General features: G+C 45.0%; 2 protein-coding genes and 1 long non-coding RNA gene across 4 annotated transcripts in view; 1 reads left to right on the forward strand and 2 right to left on the reverse strand.

The window, feature by feature from the left end:
- LOC308480652 overlaps positions 1–20332 on the reverse strand; it is a 319498-nt gene that overhangs the window by 95318 nt on the left and 203848 nt on the right. The gene's annotated exons all lie outside the window — the stretch shown is intronic.
- LOC308480618 (uncharacterized protein) overlaps positions 1–20332 on the reverse strand; it is a 133826-nt gene that overhangs the window by 91813 nt on the left and 21681 nt on the right. The window lies entirely within an intron of this gene.
- LOC308479899 (uncharacterized protein) lies at positions 5617–8163 on the forward strand. The gene is made up of 2 exons (XM_081010900.1): positions 5617–5685; positions 5717–8163. Exon 2 carries the CDS (start codon positions 5773–5775, stop codon positions 7693–7695), a length of 1923 nt encoding a protein of 640 aa, XP_080867026.1. The 5' UTR covers positions 5617–5685; positions 5717–5772; the 3' UTR covers positions 7696–8163.

The following is a 20332-nucleotide window of genomic DNA, read 5'->3' on the forward strand; positions in this document are numbered from 1 at the left end:
GAGCTGAGTGCTTTTAATGAAAGGGCTGGTGCTATGCTGTTTTTATTGCAACTATTTGTATGCTTTAATAATCATATTGATAGATATAATTTTAATTCTATTAATGTTTAATTGTTTTTAAATTATTTTTTATTTTGTTAGATGTTCCTATTTTATATGTAAGTCTCTGTTGGGGTTATGGGAACAGCTTCATTTTTTTTAGAGCATTTTCTGCCATTTTTAGAACTAATTATAATTTAAGCTTTCAATATCACCCAAATGTATGCATGCATACTTTTTTATGGTCATTGTTTCGTCACTTACAAATATGACAGCTGTATCTCAAAGTGAACAGAGGCGCTGTGAAATTGTTCCCAGAGTTTTCACACTTTTGTCTGCCTGCCACTAAGAATCTTATTACCCTCCCTCCCCATCTATAGTGCACTCCTTGGTTAGCTTCTTTATGGTTACTCATAACTGTAGAGGAGCAAGTAGCTGTATGTTTGCCTTGAAAAGATTTCAACTCCTGCAAGCATCCCCTCTGAATGCTCAAAATCCTTCCCAGATTTCCCTCTTGGCTGCCAGCTATCCTGTCCCATCCCCAAGGCAAGGTAGCAGGTGGCGGCAACTCCTTTCCCCAAGTGACTTCTTGAACAGTTTACAAACTGCCATAGCCTTTATGATAAGAAAAATGAGAAAAAATGCCTGGGTCTTTCATTGTAGCTGTATTCTATTGGGTTGGCTTATTGTCCTTGTTCTATTTTTTTTATGTTGATTTCGTCGTCTTCTACTATATATATGTGTGTGTGTAAAAGGTAAAGGACCCCTGGACCAGAGGTCAGCAAACTTTTTCAGCAGGGGGCCGGGCCACTGTCCCTCTGACCTTGTGGGGGGCTGGACTATATTTTGAAAGGGGGGAAAATGAAGTAATTTCTATGCCCCACAAATAACCCAGAGATGCATTTTAAATAAAAGGACACATTCTACTCATATAAAATCACGCTGATTCCCAGGCCATCCATGGGCCAGATTTAGAAGGTGATGGGGCCGGATCCGGCCCGTGGGCCTTAGTTTGCCTACCCATGCCCTGGACGGTTAAGTCCAGTCAAAGGCGACTATGGGGTTGTGGCGCTCATCTCGCTTTCAGGCCGAGGGAGCCGGCGTTTGTCCATAGACAGCTTTCCGGGTCATGTGGCCAGCAGGACTAAACTGCTTCTGGTGCAATGCAACACCTTGACAGAAGCCAGAGCGCACAGAAATGCTGTTTACCTTCCCACCGCAGTGGTACATATTTATATACTTTCACTGGCAGTGGAGCGGGGGTACTGTGGTCTAAACCACTGAGCCTCTTGGGTTTCCTGATCAGGCTGGCGGTTCGAATCCTCACGATGGAGTGAGCACCTGTTGCTCTGTCCCAGCTTCTGCCAACCTAGCAGTGTGAAAGCATATACAGTGGTACCTCGGGTTACATACGCTTCAGGTTATATACAGACTCTGCTAACCCAGAAATAGTGCTTCAGGTTAAGAACTTTGCTTCAGGATGAGAACAGAAATCGTGCTCCAGCGGCACGGCAGCAGCAGGACGCCCCATTAGCTAAAGTGGTGCTTCAGGTTAAGAACAGCTTCAGGTTAAGAACGGACCTCCAGAACAAATTAAGTACTTAACCCGAGGTACCACTGTACACACAGCCTGCATAGTAGCCCATATTTCTCCCATTTTTAAAAGGCCCATTCCGTGCCCAATAAGCATGGGAGACCTTTGCCCGATGGCGCTGTGGCCCATGGATTGCAGAAAAATGCTGTGAAAGGTTATGCCCAGCATCTTCACTGTCATAGGCTCATGGGAAAAAGCTGTCCCATGAGCCCTTGCTGCAGAGGGGAGGGGAAGCCTATATAAGGCTGCTCCCCCTGGATCTCACAGCTATTTTACTTTGGGAGCTTCCTGCCTGCCCACCCTTGGGTTACAGAAGGCTTCCTCAACCTCGGCCCTCCAGATGTTTTGAGACTACAATTCCCATCATCCCTGACCACTGGTCCTGCTAGCTAGGGATCATGGGAGTTGTAGGCCAAAAACATCTGGAGGGCCGAGGTTGAGGAAGCCAGGGTTGGAGACTTCACTGAGCAGTTTTGGGTTACTGGTTGGCAGGGCCAGAAAGGAATGTTTTTCTCTCAACCTGATTGGCATTTGGTTGGGTTTTGGGTTTTTTTGCCTTTCCCTCATTGAAATTATGGCTTTCCTTTGTTAGGCGGAATAACGTTGTTTGTATGAGGGCATAAATGGCATTGGGCAGGATCAACATAGTATGGGCCCCTCCGCATAAGGGGCCTGAGGGGTGAATTGACCCTAGTATGGCCTTGCTTGCGTGGCCTGCACCATGGCAAGGTTCAACACTGGCCAACTCCCATCGTGCAGGTTTGGAGCGATCCACTCCATCAACATGGGGCTTGTGGAATGGTGAACTGATCCTATTACCCAATGCCATGCCAACCCTTGCCCTGCCTGCTGCTGTCAATAAAGATTTGGCCTGATTTTATCCCATCACCATTGTACAGTTTGGTTATTTTGCTGCTCTTGGGGGTCACATAATGCACCTGCCCGGGCAACTTTCTAAGTTAATGAAAAAACAAACTGTAAGCACAACAGAACCCCCACCCATGAGAATTTCAGTTTTCTTTCCAGAGATCTCACTGAAATCCAGTACCATTTATCCACTGACTTTCTCTGTTCTAGGCAGTTGCCTCACCTTGCCTCATGGGCAGGCCGGCCCTGGTAGGTGATGGGTGTTTGTAAGTGTCTTATCTTTCATTCTACAAATCATCTCATCAGTGGTATTCACTCTGCTGCCTCACCAGGTACTCACACTTAAATTAAAGCCCAGGGAAAGATACCGTGTGCCCATTCCTCCCATGGGTTTTTTTTTTCAGATAAGGAAGCACAAGCACCCAGGGAGGCTGCAGAGTGCTGGATAAATGAGAAGAAGAAAGCAGACACATTATTAACCATCCTTTTCAGCAATAAAGAAAGCTCAAATCCTTATCCACCCAGATGCTAAAGTGTCCTGATGCCGAGGTGGGGAAATGGAAGCATATTTCATAAAGGGGAAAATAAAGAAAAATTGGAGCAAAACTACAAGGTCCACCCCGCCCCTGTGATGTTTCCTTTGGGGATGGATAGAAGTAGCTGCCAGGGAAATGTAGAGTGTATTTGCGTAGGTGTGTTTATCTGTGCGATCGTCCCCACTCCTTGTGACGTAGCCCTGTTCTTATCTACCCCATTTAAAATACAGTCTTCTCAGAGCAGCTGACATGGTGACTAATATATGTGCTGAAAAAATTGTTCCCATGATTATCCTCTATAATTTTTTTCATATAAGATGCTATCTGCGTAATCTTTGACTACTCCGCATATTCTAGATATCTGTTGACTATTTGATGCTTGCATTTGACATCCTTTGGTATTTGATACCATTTGATAGTGGGCATGTAATGGTATTTATTTTTTACTGTGCAGTATTTAACAACTGGCATGCCTTCTTCGGTATTTGCAGCCAAATTCAGTTCATTTTGAACCTGCTCACCTTGGAAGTGCATGGCTATGTATTTAATGCAAACACCCACCATACTTAGCAGATCGCCTTCCTCCTCCCCTTTCTTCTCTGACCCATATGACATGCCGTTTTAGCTGATTGAGTTCCACTTGAACAGTCCTGTTCAATTACACTGGATAAAGCAGACTAAATTTGTCATGCAAGATTTCACTTTTTTTTTCCCAAGGAAAAAAAGAGGACAGAACGCTTTCCCTCAATTTTGATGAATTTCTTTGCCCTTTCACAAGTCACCTCTGAGGCCTTTATGTGCAGAATTTCTTTTAGACTGCTGTTATCTCATGGGGCAAGAAAAGTGTGCCCACACTTTAGGGACAGGACTTTGACATTTTCATGCAAGTTGAGCTGACTTTCAAATAAATTGTGCTCTACTGATACTGCGAATGAGCAGCTAAAATTTAGTGATCCTATATTAACATTTCCCTCCCACAAGGGGAACAGAGGCACATTCTCTCTGTGTATGTGTGTGCATGTGTGCATGAGGCATCTGAGCCTGCATTATAATCAAGGCTTATATTTTGATCAGGTTCCTATAATTCTAAAAATGAGCTTAAATTCACAAATGTTTCATGCCAGGCAGGAACTAGGCTGGCTAAGATTTTGGCAGATGTTCATCCTCTTAGGCAGAGGGCCCCTTTGGTTTATTGGTTTATTGCGGTCATAAAAAGGCTGGGAAGCGAGGTCACTGACCTTACAAATAATCAAGTTGCAAAAACACAATGGTAAGCTGGTAAATAGTAAGAATATTGTGCCACAAATAGGACAAACGGCAAGAGCTAATGGAAACAGCAGCTGGCTAGGGAAAGGGGGGCTTCTCTCTGAAGAAAGTGTTTTTAAGTTTTTTCTTATTGTGAACGTCTTTGCTTATAAAAAAAACTATATATGTTATGTATTAAAAATATTGGCTTAAATGTAATTATGCACAGGATTTAGAAATTTAGATTCTTATGTTAGATTCTTATTTCATAGAATCATAGAATCCTAGAGTTGGAATAGACCACAAGGGCCATTGAGCCCAGCCCCCTGCCAGGCAGGAAACCATCAGAGCACTCCTGACATATGGCTCCAAAGAAGGCGATCTTTCATAGCTGGTAAACCCAAGATCTCTGTTCAGATAAAAATAGAACCATTAGCCACCATCTGTTCTGGAGTGAATAGGGCAATAGGGCAAAAGGTGAAATGTTAGTTAAGGCGCCTTGTCTAGGGCAAAGGGTTATCTGGTAATTAAGGTGCCTTGTAGAGGTTAATGGTAAGGGGGCAAAGGTGATCGTTAATTAAGGTGCCTTGTAGAGGTTAATGGCTACTTGTTTGCCAATTATAAATAGAAGGAAATATAGCTCTTTGTCTCCCATAAAAGGTAATAGGAAATGGGAGTATCTTATATGATTGGTTCTAGCAATCAGCCAATAGGAAATTCAACCAGGCTGATTGGACAGAGGCAGCCAAAGGAGGAGCAAGGGGGCTGGGCTGAGGGAATATAAGTGCTGGCCATAATGGCAGGAGACCAGGCCAGAGCTTGGTAACCATATACCACTGTGCCTCTCATTTATTTGTCTGACAAATAAATTATTATTTTAATTTCTCTATTGCTGCGTTGAATATTTCATTCCAGCTAAGCGTTAACCACAAGCAGGGTGCTACATTTTATGGTGCCTGTGACTCGGATAAGTGGTCTGCTGGAACGCAGCCCCTTCGCCTTACTGGGCAGGGTACAAGAGAGAGGACCACTCACTGCTTACCCAGCGCGCACTGGAAAGTTTTTTTCCAGGGGAACGCAGAAGTCTCGTCTGTCTGATACCCTGCCCACCGACGGCGACGGACCAGGGGGAACCAGAGAAATAAACAGGCAACCAACTAAGGGTAAGTGCACTAAGGGGTTTTTGGCCCTCCAATTAATTGGGAGGAAGAGAAGTCTTGATCAAACTTCTGCGTCTCAGTAAAGGGGAACTGAGTACGCTAGGTGGTTGGGTACAGCAGATGGTGATCTGGTGTAGGGAAAGGGAAAGGTTGGGAGGTAGAGTATGGTGAAGTATCCAGCGCATTGTATGTGTGAGAAAGTACAATTTGTAGCTGACCTGAGTGTGGAGTGGGTAGTACTTCGGTTCCCGGTAAGGCGACTTCACCCGGGCAAGGAATCTCACGAAGCGTGTGTGTGAGTGACTGAGTGGATACTTCACAGGGCCATACAATGGGAGTTGGGGGTTCAAAGGGGGAAAATACACCTCTTGAATGTATGTTAAATAATTTTAAGAAAGCCTTCTCAGGGGCATATGGAGTCAAAATGACGCCAGAGCGCTTGAGAACGTTATGTGAATTAGAGTGGCCGAAACAAAATACTGAATGGCCATCTCAGGGAACCTTTGATATAAATTTAGTAAGCAAACTTTGGTCTAATATCGCCAAAGAAACTGGAGGGTGCCCAGAACAATTTTCATATATAGATTCTTGGCTGAGCACATTAAATAAAAATCCTCCATGGATAAGGGAATGCAAAGTCAAACGATGCAAATTATTGGCTGTAAAAGCCGAAGCTAGGAAAGGAATATTGCCAAATAAACTCAAACCCATTTTTGAGGGACCAGAGGAAGAGGTGCTTCCACCTCCACCCTATGCTCCACATCGAAGGGAGCCTAATCCAAACACTCCACCAGTTGTAACCCCAAGGCAAGAAAGTGGAATGAATAATGGGGCTGGAGTCACAGAACTTGATTCCTTGATAGATTATGATAAATATCTTCAGGAGGCATTGGAGGCCTATAATAAAGCCCAAGCAGAAGTGGTTATTCCACCTGTGAGTCCCAGTAGAACTCCATCTACAGTCTCTTTTAGTGGAACAACTGATTGCCTACCCCAAACCCCTGTACATCCAAGTCCTAGAGAATTATTACAGAAGTTACAGGGAGACCTTAATCGGTCAGCAAGCAATACAGCCAGGCGTATAAAGCTGCTAAAAGAACGCCTTGGGACAGATACAATCCCCTATGATTTGAGGCCCCTAGAGCAAAGCGAAGAGAAAGATCACGTAGTAGCCCCTCTCAGAAGAGTATTTGATGCACTTGAGGAGCCTGTGCTGGTTAACGGGCAACTCGGACCACGGCCACCTCGAACTTCAACCCTCCAGTACATTCCATTCACAACTACGGATCTGATGAATTGGAAAACACACACCCCATCTTTTGCAGAAAAACCTCAGGCTATGATGGACTTGGTGACTTCAATAATAAATACTCATAGTCCTACTTGGACAGATTGCCGCCAGCTCCTGAATACTCTGTTCACCACTGAGGAAAGGAGAGACATAATTGAAAAGGCACAGATATATTTGCGTGAGCAGGCCAGAGTGGGAAATATTTTAAATGTTGACCGTCATCTCCGGGACAACTTTCCCTTGGAAGATCCTAATTGGGATCCAAACAATGCAATTCATCTGGCCAGGCTTACCACCTACCGCCAGACGCTTGTGCAAGGTATCCGCAGGGCATGCCAGAAGCCCACTAATATGTCTAAAGTCTCAGAAGTAGAACAGAAACCAAATGAGAGTCCAGGAGACTTTTTAGAGAGGCTGCAGGAAGCCTATCGTATATGGACTCCTTTTGACCCTGAAGCCCCTGAAAACAGCAGAATGATTACTGCTACATTTGTGGCCCAGTGCGCTTCTGACATTCGTAAGAAAATTCAGAAATCAGAAGGATGGGAAGGGATGCTGATGAGCCAAATTATGGCCATTGCACGCCGAGTTTATCGGAATAGGGATGAGGCTGAGAAGCAAGAGAAGAAGAAGTGGCAGAAGGAAAAGATGGTGATGTTAGCCACAGCAGTGAAGCAAGACTACCGCCCCTTAAATGGAGGGAGAGGGCGGGGAAGGAATCCACCACTGGGAAGGAATCAATGTGCAAATTGCAAGAAGGAGGGTCATTGGAAGCGGGAGTGTCCTGAACCCCTGAGGTTGGAAGAAGTACGCCCAGGCCCAGGCCCAGGCCCAGGCTCCGGCCCAAGAAACCAGGGACGGGGACGGGGAATGATCCGAGATGGAAGATATCAGAGACCTGGACAAGGACGGAGTAGGGACAATTTCATTGGACTGGCAGAGGAGGATTTTACCCAAGACTAGGAACGACCGGACTCCATAAAGTTAGGCTTCCAGGAGCCCACGGTCACGATTCAATTAGGGAGCCATTTAATAGACTTTATGATTGATACTGGGGCTGAATACTCAGTACTCCCAGAACTATTGCAGAAAAAGGCATCCAAAAGTGTAGTCATTAAAAGTGCCACTGGTCAGTCAGCTAAGAGGTCTTTCCTCCAACCTTTGGAATGCCAGATTGGGGGACATCGTTTAACCCATCAGTTTTTGTATATACCTGAGTGTCCAATACCTCTCTTAGGTAGAGATATGCTGTCCAAATTGCAGGCCCAAATCACCTTCACTCCTCGAGGTCCAGAAATGAAACTGCCATCAAAGGCAGCAGGAATAATTTCCCTCTCAGTACCTAAGGAACAATCATGGCGCCTAATGTCAGCCCTGCAAGTCCAACCCACATTGGATACAGAGTTAAACAAGCTCCTCCGAACCCTACGGGTGCCACCAGGAGTATGGGCCGAAAATAGCCCACCAGGAATGGCTAAGAATATAGCTCCAATTGTAGTAACCCTAAAACCTATGGCTACCCCTGTATCTGTAAAGCAATATCCTTTACCCCGGCGAGCAGCAGAGGGCATCCAGAAACATTTGGACCGCCTATTAAAATATGGTCTGCTTAAGCCCTGCCAATCAGAATGGAACACACCCCTTTTGCCTGTTCGGAAACCTGGGACAGATGAATACAGGCCAGTACAGGACTTGAGGCTCGTAAACCAGGCTATCGAGACCTTGCACCCAAATGTACCAAACCCATATACCCTGCTGAGTTTGATCCCACCAGAAGCAACATTTTTTACTGTATTGGACTTGAAAGATGCATTCTTCTGTTGCCGGCTGGCACCACAGAGCCAACCTATATTTGCCTTCCAGTGGGAAGACCCTTTAACAGGAACAAAAGGCCAGCTAACCTGGACGAGATTGCCCCAGGGATTCAAAAATTCCCCAACTTTATTTGGCACTGCCTTGGCGAAGGATCTAACAAGTTACCCCTCAATACCTGGAGAAAAGGTGGTTCTGCAATATGTAGATGACCTTATATTAGCAGCAAAGGATTTTGATACCTGTAAAGAAGGGACAGAGGAACTGCTCCACTTGCTCTGGGAAGCTGGCTACCGAGTTTCCCAGAAAAAGGCACAGTTATGTTTAGAAAAGGTCAAATATTTGGGCTTTGACATCTCACACCAACAACGAGCATTGAGACCAGAGAGGAAAGAAGCTATTTGCCTTATCAAGGAACCTACCACAAGGAAACAACTCAGAGGATTCCTGGGAACAGCAGGGTTTTGTAGACTATGGATACCTGATTTCAGCAGTCTGGCCAAGCCCTTACATGAAAGCACTCGAGGTGCAGAAAAGGACCCATTCGTATGGGGACCTGAGCAGCAACAAGCCTTTTTAGTTATCAAACAACGACTTATGGAGGCCCCAGCCCTTGGACTGCCTAATTCGGAAAAACCCTTTCAGCTGTATGTACATGAACAGAATGGGATTGCAGCAGCAGTCCTGACCCAGAGATTAGGAAGTTGGAATCGTCCAGTAGCTTATTTGTCAAAACAATTGGACTCAGTAGCAAAAGGATGGCCTCCATGCCTAAGGGCAGTAGCGGCCACTGCAAGCCTTGTCAAAGAAGCTGATAAATTTACCTTCGGCCAGACGATGTATGTGAATGTACCTCATGCTGTTCTGACACTCATGGAATATAAGGGTAGTTATTGGCTAACGAACCCAAGGATGGCTAGATACCAAGGCCTATTGTGTGAAAATCCCAGGATTCATCTACGAGTAGTGAATATGCTCAATCCAGCAACTTTGCTGCCCCTACCAGAGGTAGATGATGAAGAATCACATGATTGTCTCCAAATAATGGATGAAGTTTATTCCAGTAGACCCGATCTGAAAGATGAACCATTGAAAAATCCAGATGTTGTATATTATACTGATGGTAGCAGTTACCTGCATGAAGGTGCCAGACGAGCAGGATATGCTGTGGTCACCAATGAGGAAGTTGTGGAAGCTGAAGCTTTGCCTGCTGGCACCTCAGCACAAAAAGCTGAACTTATAGGTTTAACTAGAGCTCTGCAATTGGCAGCCGGATGTAAGGCAAACATCTATACTGATTCTAAATATGCCTTCTTAACCCTGCATGCACATGGAGCTCTATGGAAAGAAAGAGGTCTAATAGGAGCCCACGGGAAGGCCTTGAAATATGGACCTGAAGTAGAAATCCTGTTGGAAGCAGTATGGGCTCCAGAACAGATTGCTGTAATGCACTGCAAAGGTCATGGACGAGGAAGGGATCCAATAACCAGAGGAAATCATGCTGCTGATAAAGCAGCCCGAGAGGCAGCCCAAAAGCCTGTGGGAGGATTTATAGCAGCCCTCATACCAGAGGTAGTTCCAGGAGAAGTTAAACCTCACTATACCCCAGAAGAGAGGAAGTGGGCTGAACAGGAAGGAGCGGTTGTGAAGGACGGTTGGATGATCCTGCCGGACAATAGGATTTATGTACCTCATCACCTAGCAGGCACAATTGTAAGAAATTATCATGAATCTACTCACCTTGGCGGTACTGCAACCAGAGAGAGTCTCAGTCGGAAGTTGTATATTATTAACCTATCACAATTAGCAACTTGCATTTCACAGAAATGTGTTCTTTGTGCTAAAAACAATCCCAGGCAGGGACCGGTACAACCTCCTGGAATCCAACATGTGGGATATGTCCCCATGGAAAGCCTAATTGTGGACTTCACAGAGCTGGTCCCTTCTAAGGGATTCAAGTATCTCCTTGTGTTTGTAGATACTCTTACCGGATGGGTTGAAGCTTTTCCCACCCGAACTGAAAAGGCACGAGAGGTAACTAAGAGACTCCTCACTGAATTGATCCCGAGGTTTGGATTACCTAGATGCATTGGAAGTGATAATGGGCCAGCGTTCATTGATCAAGTAGTACAAGAAGTATGTCGAGTCCTACAAGTGAAATGGAGACTGCATGCAGCATATAGGCCTCAGAGTTCAGGGAAAACTGAAAGAATGAATCGGACTCTGAAAACCCAATTGGCAAAATTAACCCAGGAAACGGGATTGGGATGGGTAGATGTGTTACCCATAACACTGTTTCGTGTTCGGTGTGCACCGACAAAAAGACTTAAGTTGTCACCTTTTGAGCTCCTGTATGGGAGGCCGCCCTCCTTTGTTCAGGATATTCTAGCTGACCTCAAACAAATAGGAGACTATGTGACACAGGGACAAGTGCAATCTCTCTCCCGTGTTTTTGTTTCTCTTAACAGGTGGGCCCTCGAGCGCACGCCGTGCAGCATTGCCGAGCCGATTCATCAGTTCCAGGCTGGCGATAGCGTATGGGTGAAAGAGTGGAAACGTGATCCACTTGCACCTAAGTGGCGTGGACCTTACACCGTCTTGCTCTCTACTCCAACAGCGGTGAAGGTAGCTGAGGTGACCCCCTGGATTCATCACTCCCGTTTGAAGAAGTCTGAAGGCAGTTGGACATGCAAAGGTGACCCCTCTAATCCTTTAAAACTGACTCTCTCCAAAAACCCCTGTATCTAGCCCTACGGGGAACGGGCTAGGTCACGGGCAACATTAGACGACCGGCCTGCTGCAGCCACAACCTGGAAGCTGGCTGACCTGCGCACGCCTGAAGCTTGAGGAGCGTCTAAACCAGCGATTGTGAACGGGAAGATTCTCTAATACAATTAATTGACTGCCCCCCCTTGTGGAACAATTATCAAGGATATTACTCATTGGGGATCCTTGGGATATATGTTTTGGTCTTGGTGGTTCCCCATTTCTGTCACTGGGGGAATTATATTGGGGCTAATATTTTTATGCTATCACAATAAGGTAATCTTTTGTGGAAGGAATGCATATACTACACATCAACATGATTTTATTATTAATCCTGATCCCTTGGGAAGGGGAAGGGTCCTTGAATCTGACCAAATTTGCTAAATATGGATTCCGCCATGACCACAATATGTGGGTAGGCTTAGCTGAGATGGTAGCCAATGTTACAAATAGGACCAATTGTCTTGTTTGCTCTCTTGGGCCAGATGATTCAGAGGGAGGTATGCCCTTATTACCGATACCATTAAATGCCATTGGTATGGTAAGCGAAATGCCACACCAAACAGAGGTACAGAATTTCCCCGGATGGAACTCAACTAAACCAATACGAGTTATACCTGTACAAGGGGAATTCTGTGTACATAAATCATCAGAGGCAGCTGATCCTACCATGGTAGGCTCTTCTCATTGTCACTATACTTGGGATTATATTAAGAATAGTCAAACCTGGGTAAACGGTACTACCTATCGAACTCGGAATACCTTGCCCTGTGCACCTCCTTTTATTGATGCATGGAAAGTGGTATGGAACATAACTGTGACAGAAAAAGGCAATCTAACATACTGCACTGTGAACTCTCTACCCCTTTTGATATTTCGCCTTCTGCACTCCACGTACCAAAAACCTCAGACCCGATGGTTGTGGTGGATATGTGGAGAATGGGCATACAAGCAACTCCCTTCCAAATGGAGTGGGACTTGTTTCCTGGGATGGGTATTACCACCAATGTGGATTATGCCCACTAATTCGGCCAAGCGTACACGAAGAAACGCTGATATTTCTCATATAGCAGGAGGAAGTACCCAAAGTTGGAGCGATACTGATGATTGGCCACCAGAGCGCATTATAGCCTATTATGATCCTGCCTCCTGGAATCCTGGTGAGCTCATACAAGGGGCACGGGATCCTATTTATAATCTAAACAGAATAATTCGATTGCAAGCAGTAGTGGAACTTGTAACCAATGCAACAGCCCAGAGTTTGAGACTTATTGCACAACAGCTGGATGAAAGTAGAGCCGCCATTTTGCAGCTGAAAATGGGAATGGATTATGTACTTGCCAGGCAGGGAGGCCTATGTGGAGTCTTGAACTTGACAGGGAATGCCTGTTGCTTTAACATTTCTGATAATGGTGAGGCAATCCGTGTGTTGGCCACAAAGATGGAGAGTATAGCACATGTCCCAGTACAAACATGGGAAGGATGGGATATGGGATGGCTCACCAACTGGTTACCTAATGTTGCGGGACTCAAAGGAATACTATTGTCTTGTTTGTTTTTCTTGACGGTAGTAATAATGGTTTTATGTATTGTGCCATGTATCATTTCATGTTTTAGAAGTACAATTAGCAAGATGATTTCGAATGAAACTCTACCTCATATCATGGCCCTATATAGAGCTTTACCTCAGGAATATGATGAAGGTCAAGCTATCAAGGACACTTGGGATGAAGGTCCTTGAGCTTGAAAGGGGGGAATGAGGCATCTGAGCCTGCATTATAATCAAGGCTTATATTTTGATCAGGTTCCTATAATTCTAAAAATGAGCTTAAATTCACAAATGTTTCATGCCAGGCAGGAACTAGGCTGGCTAAGATTTTGGCAGATGTTCATCCTCTTAGGCAGAGGGCCCCTTTGGTTTATTGGTTTATTGCGGTCATAAAAAGGCTGGGAAGCGAGGTCACTGACCTTACAAATAATCAAGTTGCAAAAACACAATGGTAAGCTGGTAAATAGTAAGAATATTGTGCCACAAATAGGACAAACGGCAAGAGCTAATGGAAACAGCAGCTGGCTAGGGAAAGGGGGGCTTCTCTCTGAAGAAAGTGTTTTTAAGTTTTTTCTTATTGTGAACGTCTTTGCTTATAAAAAAAACTATATATGTTATGTATTAAAAATATTGGCTTAAATGTAATTATGCACAGGATTTAGAAATTTAGATTCTTATGTTAGATTCTTATTTCATAGAATCATAGAATCCTAGAGTTGGAATAGACCACAAGGGCCATTGAGCCCAGCCCCCTGCCAGGCAGGAAACCATCAGAGCACTCCTGACATATGGCTCCAAAGAAGGCGATCTTTCATAGCTGGTAAACCCAAGATCTCTGTTCAGATAAAAATAGAACCATTAGCCACCATCTGTTCTGGAGTGAATAGGGCAATAGGGCAAAAGGTGAAATGTTAGTTAAGGCGCCTTGTCTAGGGCAAAGGGTTATCTGGTAATTAAGGTGCCTTGTAGAGGTTAATGGTAAGGGGGCAAAGGTGATCGTTAATTAAGGTGCCTTGTAGAGGTTAATGGCTACTTGTTTGCCAATTATAAATAGAAGGAAATATAGCTCTTTGTCTCCCATAAAAGGTAATAGGAAATGGGAGTATCTTATATGATTGGTTCTAGCAATCAGCCAATAGGAAATTCAACCAGGCTGATTGGACAGAGGCAGCCAAAGGAGGAGCAAGGGGGCTGGGCTGAGGGAATATAAGTGCTGGCCATAATGGCAGGAGACCAGGCCAGAGCTTGGTAACCATATACCACTGTGCCTCTCATTTATTTGTCTGACAAATAAATTATTATTTTAATTTCTCTATTGCTGCGTTGAATATTTCATTCCAGCTAAGCGTTAACCACAAGCAGGGTGCTACATGCACATATTTGTTTTCTTTCTATTTGTGTCGCTGGACCTGTTTTCCTGCGGCATTTGTGAACGTTTCCCCCGTGCTGGATCTGGAGACTGGGAATATCTCTTCAAAGTCCCCTTTACTCAGTTTGATTTCTGATGCTTGGCGACTCTAATAGATATGAGCATCTTGCAGGCCAAAGGCTGCAATGAGAGCCTAAAAGGGAGATTTTGTTTTTGTAATCAGAGAGGATTTAGAAGGCCACTCTGAGGTTCCGAATCTGCGAATGGGGATGTGATATGACACACCCAGGAGTTCACCTTCTTTTCTGCTGGGTTACTTGATCAGAAACCCCAGCTTTCTGAATTCATTCTATCTCACTAGGATTATAACCTCCACTAAAACAATTTTAATTGCTTTTTCTGTAAAGGGAGGGCAAGCAGATGTGGATGATCTAAGGATGGAAAAGGAAGGCACAAGGAAAAGAGAGGCTTAGGAATGAGAAAGAAACTAGGAAGGGGGGGGGAGCGAAAGCAAGGGAATGAGTGATATGGCAGTGAGGATGCATGGCTTGGTTGTCACCACTTCCTACTCAAAAGTAAGCACAATATTGTGGAAGAAGCAGCGGCCCCAACAAATGGCACATGTTGAGGCAACAAGTGAAAAGCAAAGCTCTCGCAAGTTAAAGGAGGACCAGAAACTGCTAGCAGCCATGCCCTCCAACATTCCAACATTCATCAGATGAAAATAGGGACATTTCTCACTTCCCCACAACTGACCCATCCTTGACCCCCCTCCCATTTTGTCCTCATTCCACTGCAGAGCATTTGCCCCATCACTACACCAATGGGACGCACACCCTCCACCATCCCCAGAAAAACCCTTAATCCTGTTTTTATTTGATTTTATTACCATATTGGCCTGAATATAAGCCTCATCTTTTCCCCAAATTCCAACCGTGAAAAGTTAAAGTGCAGGTTATATTCGCAACCTTATGGTATGCAACCAGGAGTGTGGGGCAAACAGTGCCAGGAGCACAGCTAAGCAGCAACTGCCCCCTGTGTAGTCCCCTGTCCTCTCCCCCCAAGGCTAGGAAGGGCGAGAGCGAGGAAGGGGAAAGGCCTCCGGCAACACAGCGTAGCTCCCCTCCCCCCCCCAATATGCAGCCAGGTGCAGCGAGGAATGGAGTGGCTTATACAGTGGTGCCCCGCAAGACGAATGCCTCGCAAGACAGAAAACCCGCTAGACGAAAGGGTTTTCCGTTTTTGAGTTGCTTCGCAGGACGAATTTCCCTATGGGCTTGCTTCGCAAGACGAAAATGTCTTGCGAGTCTTGAGATTTTTTTTTTCACTTTCCCCCCCCTTTATCTAATCTGCTAAACCTTTAATAGCCTTTAATAGCCTTTTAGCAGCTAATCCGCTAAGCCTTTAAGCCTTTAATAGCCGCTAAACCGCTAATAGCGCTAATCCGTTAAGCCGCTAATAGGGTTGCTTCGCAAGACGAAAAAACCGCTAGACGAAGACTCTCGCGGAACGGATTAATTTCGTCTTGCGAGGCACCACTGTATTTGGGTATGCATATACATTGCTCCCTCCCCAGTGGGGACCACTGTACACAAGCTGGTCCACAGAGCCCCTTCCAAAGATTTAACTGCTAGTGTGTGGCTCTTCCTTCCCTACTGATTATTAGAATTTTAAGTTTTTGAAATGGCTCAGTATTTCTTCTTCTCTCTTCTTTGGCGATCACTCGTAGCCGAGTAAGATTGTCTTCCATGAACACGGTCTTAACAGTGAGTAAGTAATTGACTGTGGAGGCCAATTCTGGATCCACACGTCCTTCCACAATGGGGACATCGGTTTCTGGGAGGGAGTTAATCATGGTGAGGGTTTGCCACACCATGCCACACATTCCCCTTAGCATGTTTCTTCCTTTCGTCCTGAGTTTGAGCATCTTCAAAACACATGACACCTTTGGTGAAGGCTGTTGTGATGGCCTGGGAATCCAATTCAGAGGCTGAACCGGAGGAATCCCAGCCTGCACAGGAGTCCCCGCCTCCAGGGCCGGCTGAACTGGGGCAGGGCCTTGATTCTGAAGCGCCTGCACCTGTGCCGGATCCTCAGGAGCAGGCACCAGGTGAATCCACTCTGGCTCCGGAGGTGGTTGAGGACACAGTGCCTACAGGTGCGCCTCTCCCAGCCCTGTCAGGGGAAGATGAATCTCCCCCTGGGTCCAGTAACCCTCCAGCCTCTCCTGAGCTGCAGAGGCTCAGGGCAGAGAGGCAGAGGGAACTGGTTTCTCCCAGGAGGAGTGCTCGCCTTAAGGCCAGGAGAGGCGGGTCTCCTGGGGGCTGGGACCGCCCCTGGCCTCAGAGAAGATAAAGGCCAGTCAGCCCGGTCCCAGGTTGTGGGAGCAACGTCGTTGAAGAGCTGTTTCGGCCAGCACCCAGTCCTGTTCCTCCAGAGTTCCTGTCCTTGCCCGGCTCCTCGCTTTGGACCCCGCTTTGCCCGTGGAGGACTGTCTGCCGACCCTCGACTCAGGTCCTGGACCTCGCCCCATGGTAACCTCCCCCCGGGACCAGCACAGTTGTTCTCCAACTGGAGCACACTCAGGCCAGTGTTTCCCAGTTGTTGGAGTTTATATTACATTTTTTAGATCAGCCTTGAGAGAGTCTTTAAACCTCTTTTGTTGACCACCAGCATGATGCTTTCCATTTTTAAGTTTGGAATAGAGTAGTTGCTTTGGAATACGATAATCAGGCATCCGCACAACATGACCAGTCCAACAAAGTGGATGTTGAAGAATCATTGCTTCAACACTGGTGAACTTTTCTTCTACCAGTACACAGGCCTTATGAAGCCCTGTTGGCTCTAGACATTCCACTTTGGATCAGGGTGCTGTTATGTTAGTATTTATTTTGTGTTTTATTTGACTCCTAAAAGACAGTTTGTGTCTGACAAGAGTTAGTCACTTGAAACTTTTGGTTGTCATGGTGTGTAAGCTCCTGTCTGCAATTCTCCCATTAGAAACTGACTGAAAGAAGAAAACTAGATACCTGTGGATTCTGTCAAACCACAAAAAGGGAAGGTTGTCTCTCACCTTGTCACTCACACCTCTAGGAACACAAAGGGTCATGATAATCATGGGATACCTGTAATTGCAACTTGTTCACAAGTCTCTTGCTACCTTGTCATATAGGCAGCATAAGAGGTTTTGCAGGTATTTGAGTTTCCTTCTGTGCAAGACAATGTTTCATTTTTTTAAAAAAATATATATTATGCCAAATCATGTACCCTGAAAGTCATAATTTCTCATTGACTGAGTACAAGACTAGACCTTAAATGCATAAAGAAATGTGAGCTGATACAGAATCAAAAGGGTAAAATTGCCTGCCCTTGGTATTATTTCAAGCACATGTACTAAATTCTCTGCCATGGCTGTGTAAGGTTACCTATTTCTAAATAGAAATGTGAAGTGGGGGGGAAATGCATCTGATCAGAATTCAAGCTTTTCAGAACTATGGGCCCCAGTATCAGATTTGTGGGTCATCCAGGGGCCAGTCTAGGGTGCCCACCTAGTAGGTACTCCTATGTGGGTGGCACCCAGGGTGGTCTAAACCACCAAGCCTCTTGAGTTTGCTGCTCAGAAGGTTGGTGGTTCGAATCTGCACAATGGGGTGAGCTCCTGTTGCTCTGTCCCAGCTCCTGCCTACTTAGCAGTTCGAAAGCATGCCAGTGTAAGTAGATAAATAGGTACAACTGTGGCAGAATGGTAAATGGCCTTTCTGTGCACTCTGGTTTCCGTCACAGTGTCCCATTGCGCCAGAAGTGGTTTAGTCCTGCTGGCCACGTGACCCAGAAAGCTGCCTGTGGACAAACACCGGCTCACTCAGCCTGAAAAGCAAGATAAGCGCCACAACCCCATAGTCGCCTTTAACTGGATTTAACCATCTAGGGGTCCTTTACCTTACCTTAGGTACTCCTGAACCAGCTGCAAAGGTGGGGAGGCACTTTTCAGCCATTCCTTTCTCCAACGATTCCAGTCATTGAAGTCACCAAGGGCAGGAAACAGGTTTACCTGAATGTGCCCCTTTACAGTTTCTTATAGCATTTAAGAGCAGGACATTCATGCCTATAAGGGAAAGTGAAGAACTTGATGATAAAATTGGAGTGAGGATAAAAATTTGCCCATCCCTCTTGACAATGGGTTGGATTGAAGTGTGGTCTTCCGCACATGGGAGAAAACCTTCTGTAAGCCGAAGGACACTATCCATGACTTTAAAGACACTTCTGGTCCAGCCATCTCCTTTGGATCCAATCCCATGAGCAAACCTCACCCAATTCAACATGGGGTTCAATGTGCAAGCTGCACAGTTTCTGTGCTTGTTCATATTATTTCACCTATGTTATATTTATCATAAAAAGTTAACTTTTGTTTTTATTATGAAGAGACAGTGACTGGGATGGAAAGAGCTACACTGGGCATATCAAAGAAGCTATCTATATATATATTTTCTTAGAAAATAAAAAATACTTCCCCCTTCATCCATTACATGTCAGACAGAGGGCCTTCTCAGTAGTGGCACCCGCCCTAAGGAATGCCCTCCCATCAGATGTCAAGGAAATAAACAACTATCTGACTTTTTAGAAGACATCTGAAGGCAGCCCTGTTTAGGGAAGTTTTTAATGTTTGATGTTTTATCGTGTTTTTAATATTCCGTTGGGAGCTGTCCAGAGTGGCTGAGGAATAATAATGATGATGATGATGATGTCACCAGCTGCTTTGGAAATTCCTCTCAAATTGAAAAGTGGGTTATGTGTGGCAAGGGAGGGGGCCTACCATCTGAAAGCAACCTCCCCCCCAAAAAAAAAACCCACCCCAAAACAAAATGAAAACGCACACATTGGGAGAATGAAATTAATAGTACACATTTGTTTTGGAATCTCGACTTTTTCAGTAATTGCTGTATTGGTTCCCAGTTCCTATTCAGTCCACACACTCACAATTTCAGCTGAAATCATTATGATATTGGAATCAGAATATCACCTCTCCTTGCTGGAAGTGTTTTGGGTGAGGCAATGAACTGCCTATTGACCCTTCGCCCTTACACTCAGGCTCAAATCCCCCTGTTGCAAGCTGCCCCACTTCTCTTCATAGGATACAAAAATATAATGGGTATCAAGATAATGTTTGCCAGCATACTGTCTCGGCAATGCATCCCAGGGCATATTTTCTTTTTTCTTTTAAAAATGAAAATCTCTCCCTCCCTCCCCAACCCTTATATATATTGAGGCATTTTTCTTCAGTACCTGACTTGCCAGGTTGCAAAAGACAATTCTCTCATTATTAAGGACTAGGCCTGCTGCTTGAGCAAAAGAAATATCACCATGGCCCACACAGTGCGCCCGGGGGATTTGTTACTGTTGACTTTTGATTTAGCAGCAAAGTCAACAGGTAAAAATATCTACTGCCTTGCAGTTCATGTTTTCTTTGCCTTTTTCTAATAAAAAGCTCCTATATTGCTCTCACCTTTCTTATATTTCTTAGCCAACTATAATTATGTCTTTAAATACCGGTCGTTGTTCATTTGTTTTTTGTATTTTTTTTAATCCAGTGAATTTCTACTGTAACAATGAAATAAAATCAAAGATATGCATTCATATTTTTTTTTCCCCAGGGTCCCAAAACCTGCTTAATGGGAAGTAACTGAATTGAAGATGCTGTCTTAGGCTAAGTTCTCACTCACTGTGGTCTGGGTTATATTCCAAGTGGTAAAATAGTCTCCCATGGAAGTTGAATTCCTCCATAGAAATTGACTATAGAGAGAGCTAGGCTGCAACTCTTCTGCTTGAGATCCAGTTTTCTATGTGGATATAAGCGCTATCATTCATGTGTTCCAGCAATGGGGGAGCAGGGAGTGGGGCTGCCCCCAGCAGCCATGCCCATAGGTATCTGTATGTACTGTGTAAAATTGGCCTTGTTGTAGGTAGTCCCTTTCTAAACATGTGTAGTCTGCATAATCTAGCAATTCTAAAATGTTGTTGTTGTTTAGTTGTTTAATCATGTCCAACTCTTTGTGACCCCCATGGACCAGTGGTCTATATTCTAAAATACAGGTGCGCTTTTACTC

Source organism: Podarcis pityusensis (assembly GCF_964106645.2).
Source record: "Podarcis pityusensis genome assembly, chromosome: 6".
NCBI lineage: Eukaryota > Metazoa > Chordata > Lepidosauria > Squamata > Lacertidae > Podarcis > Podarcis pityusensis.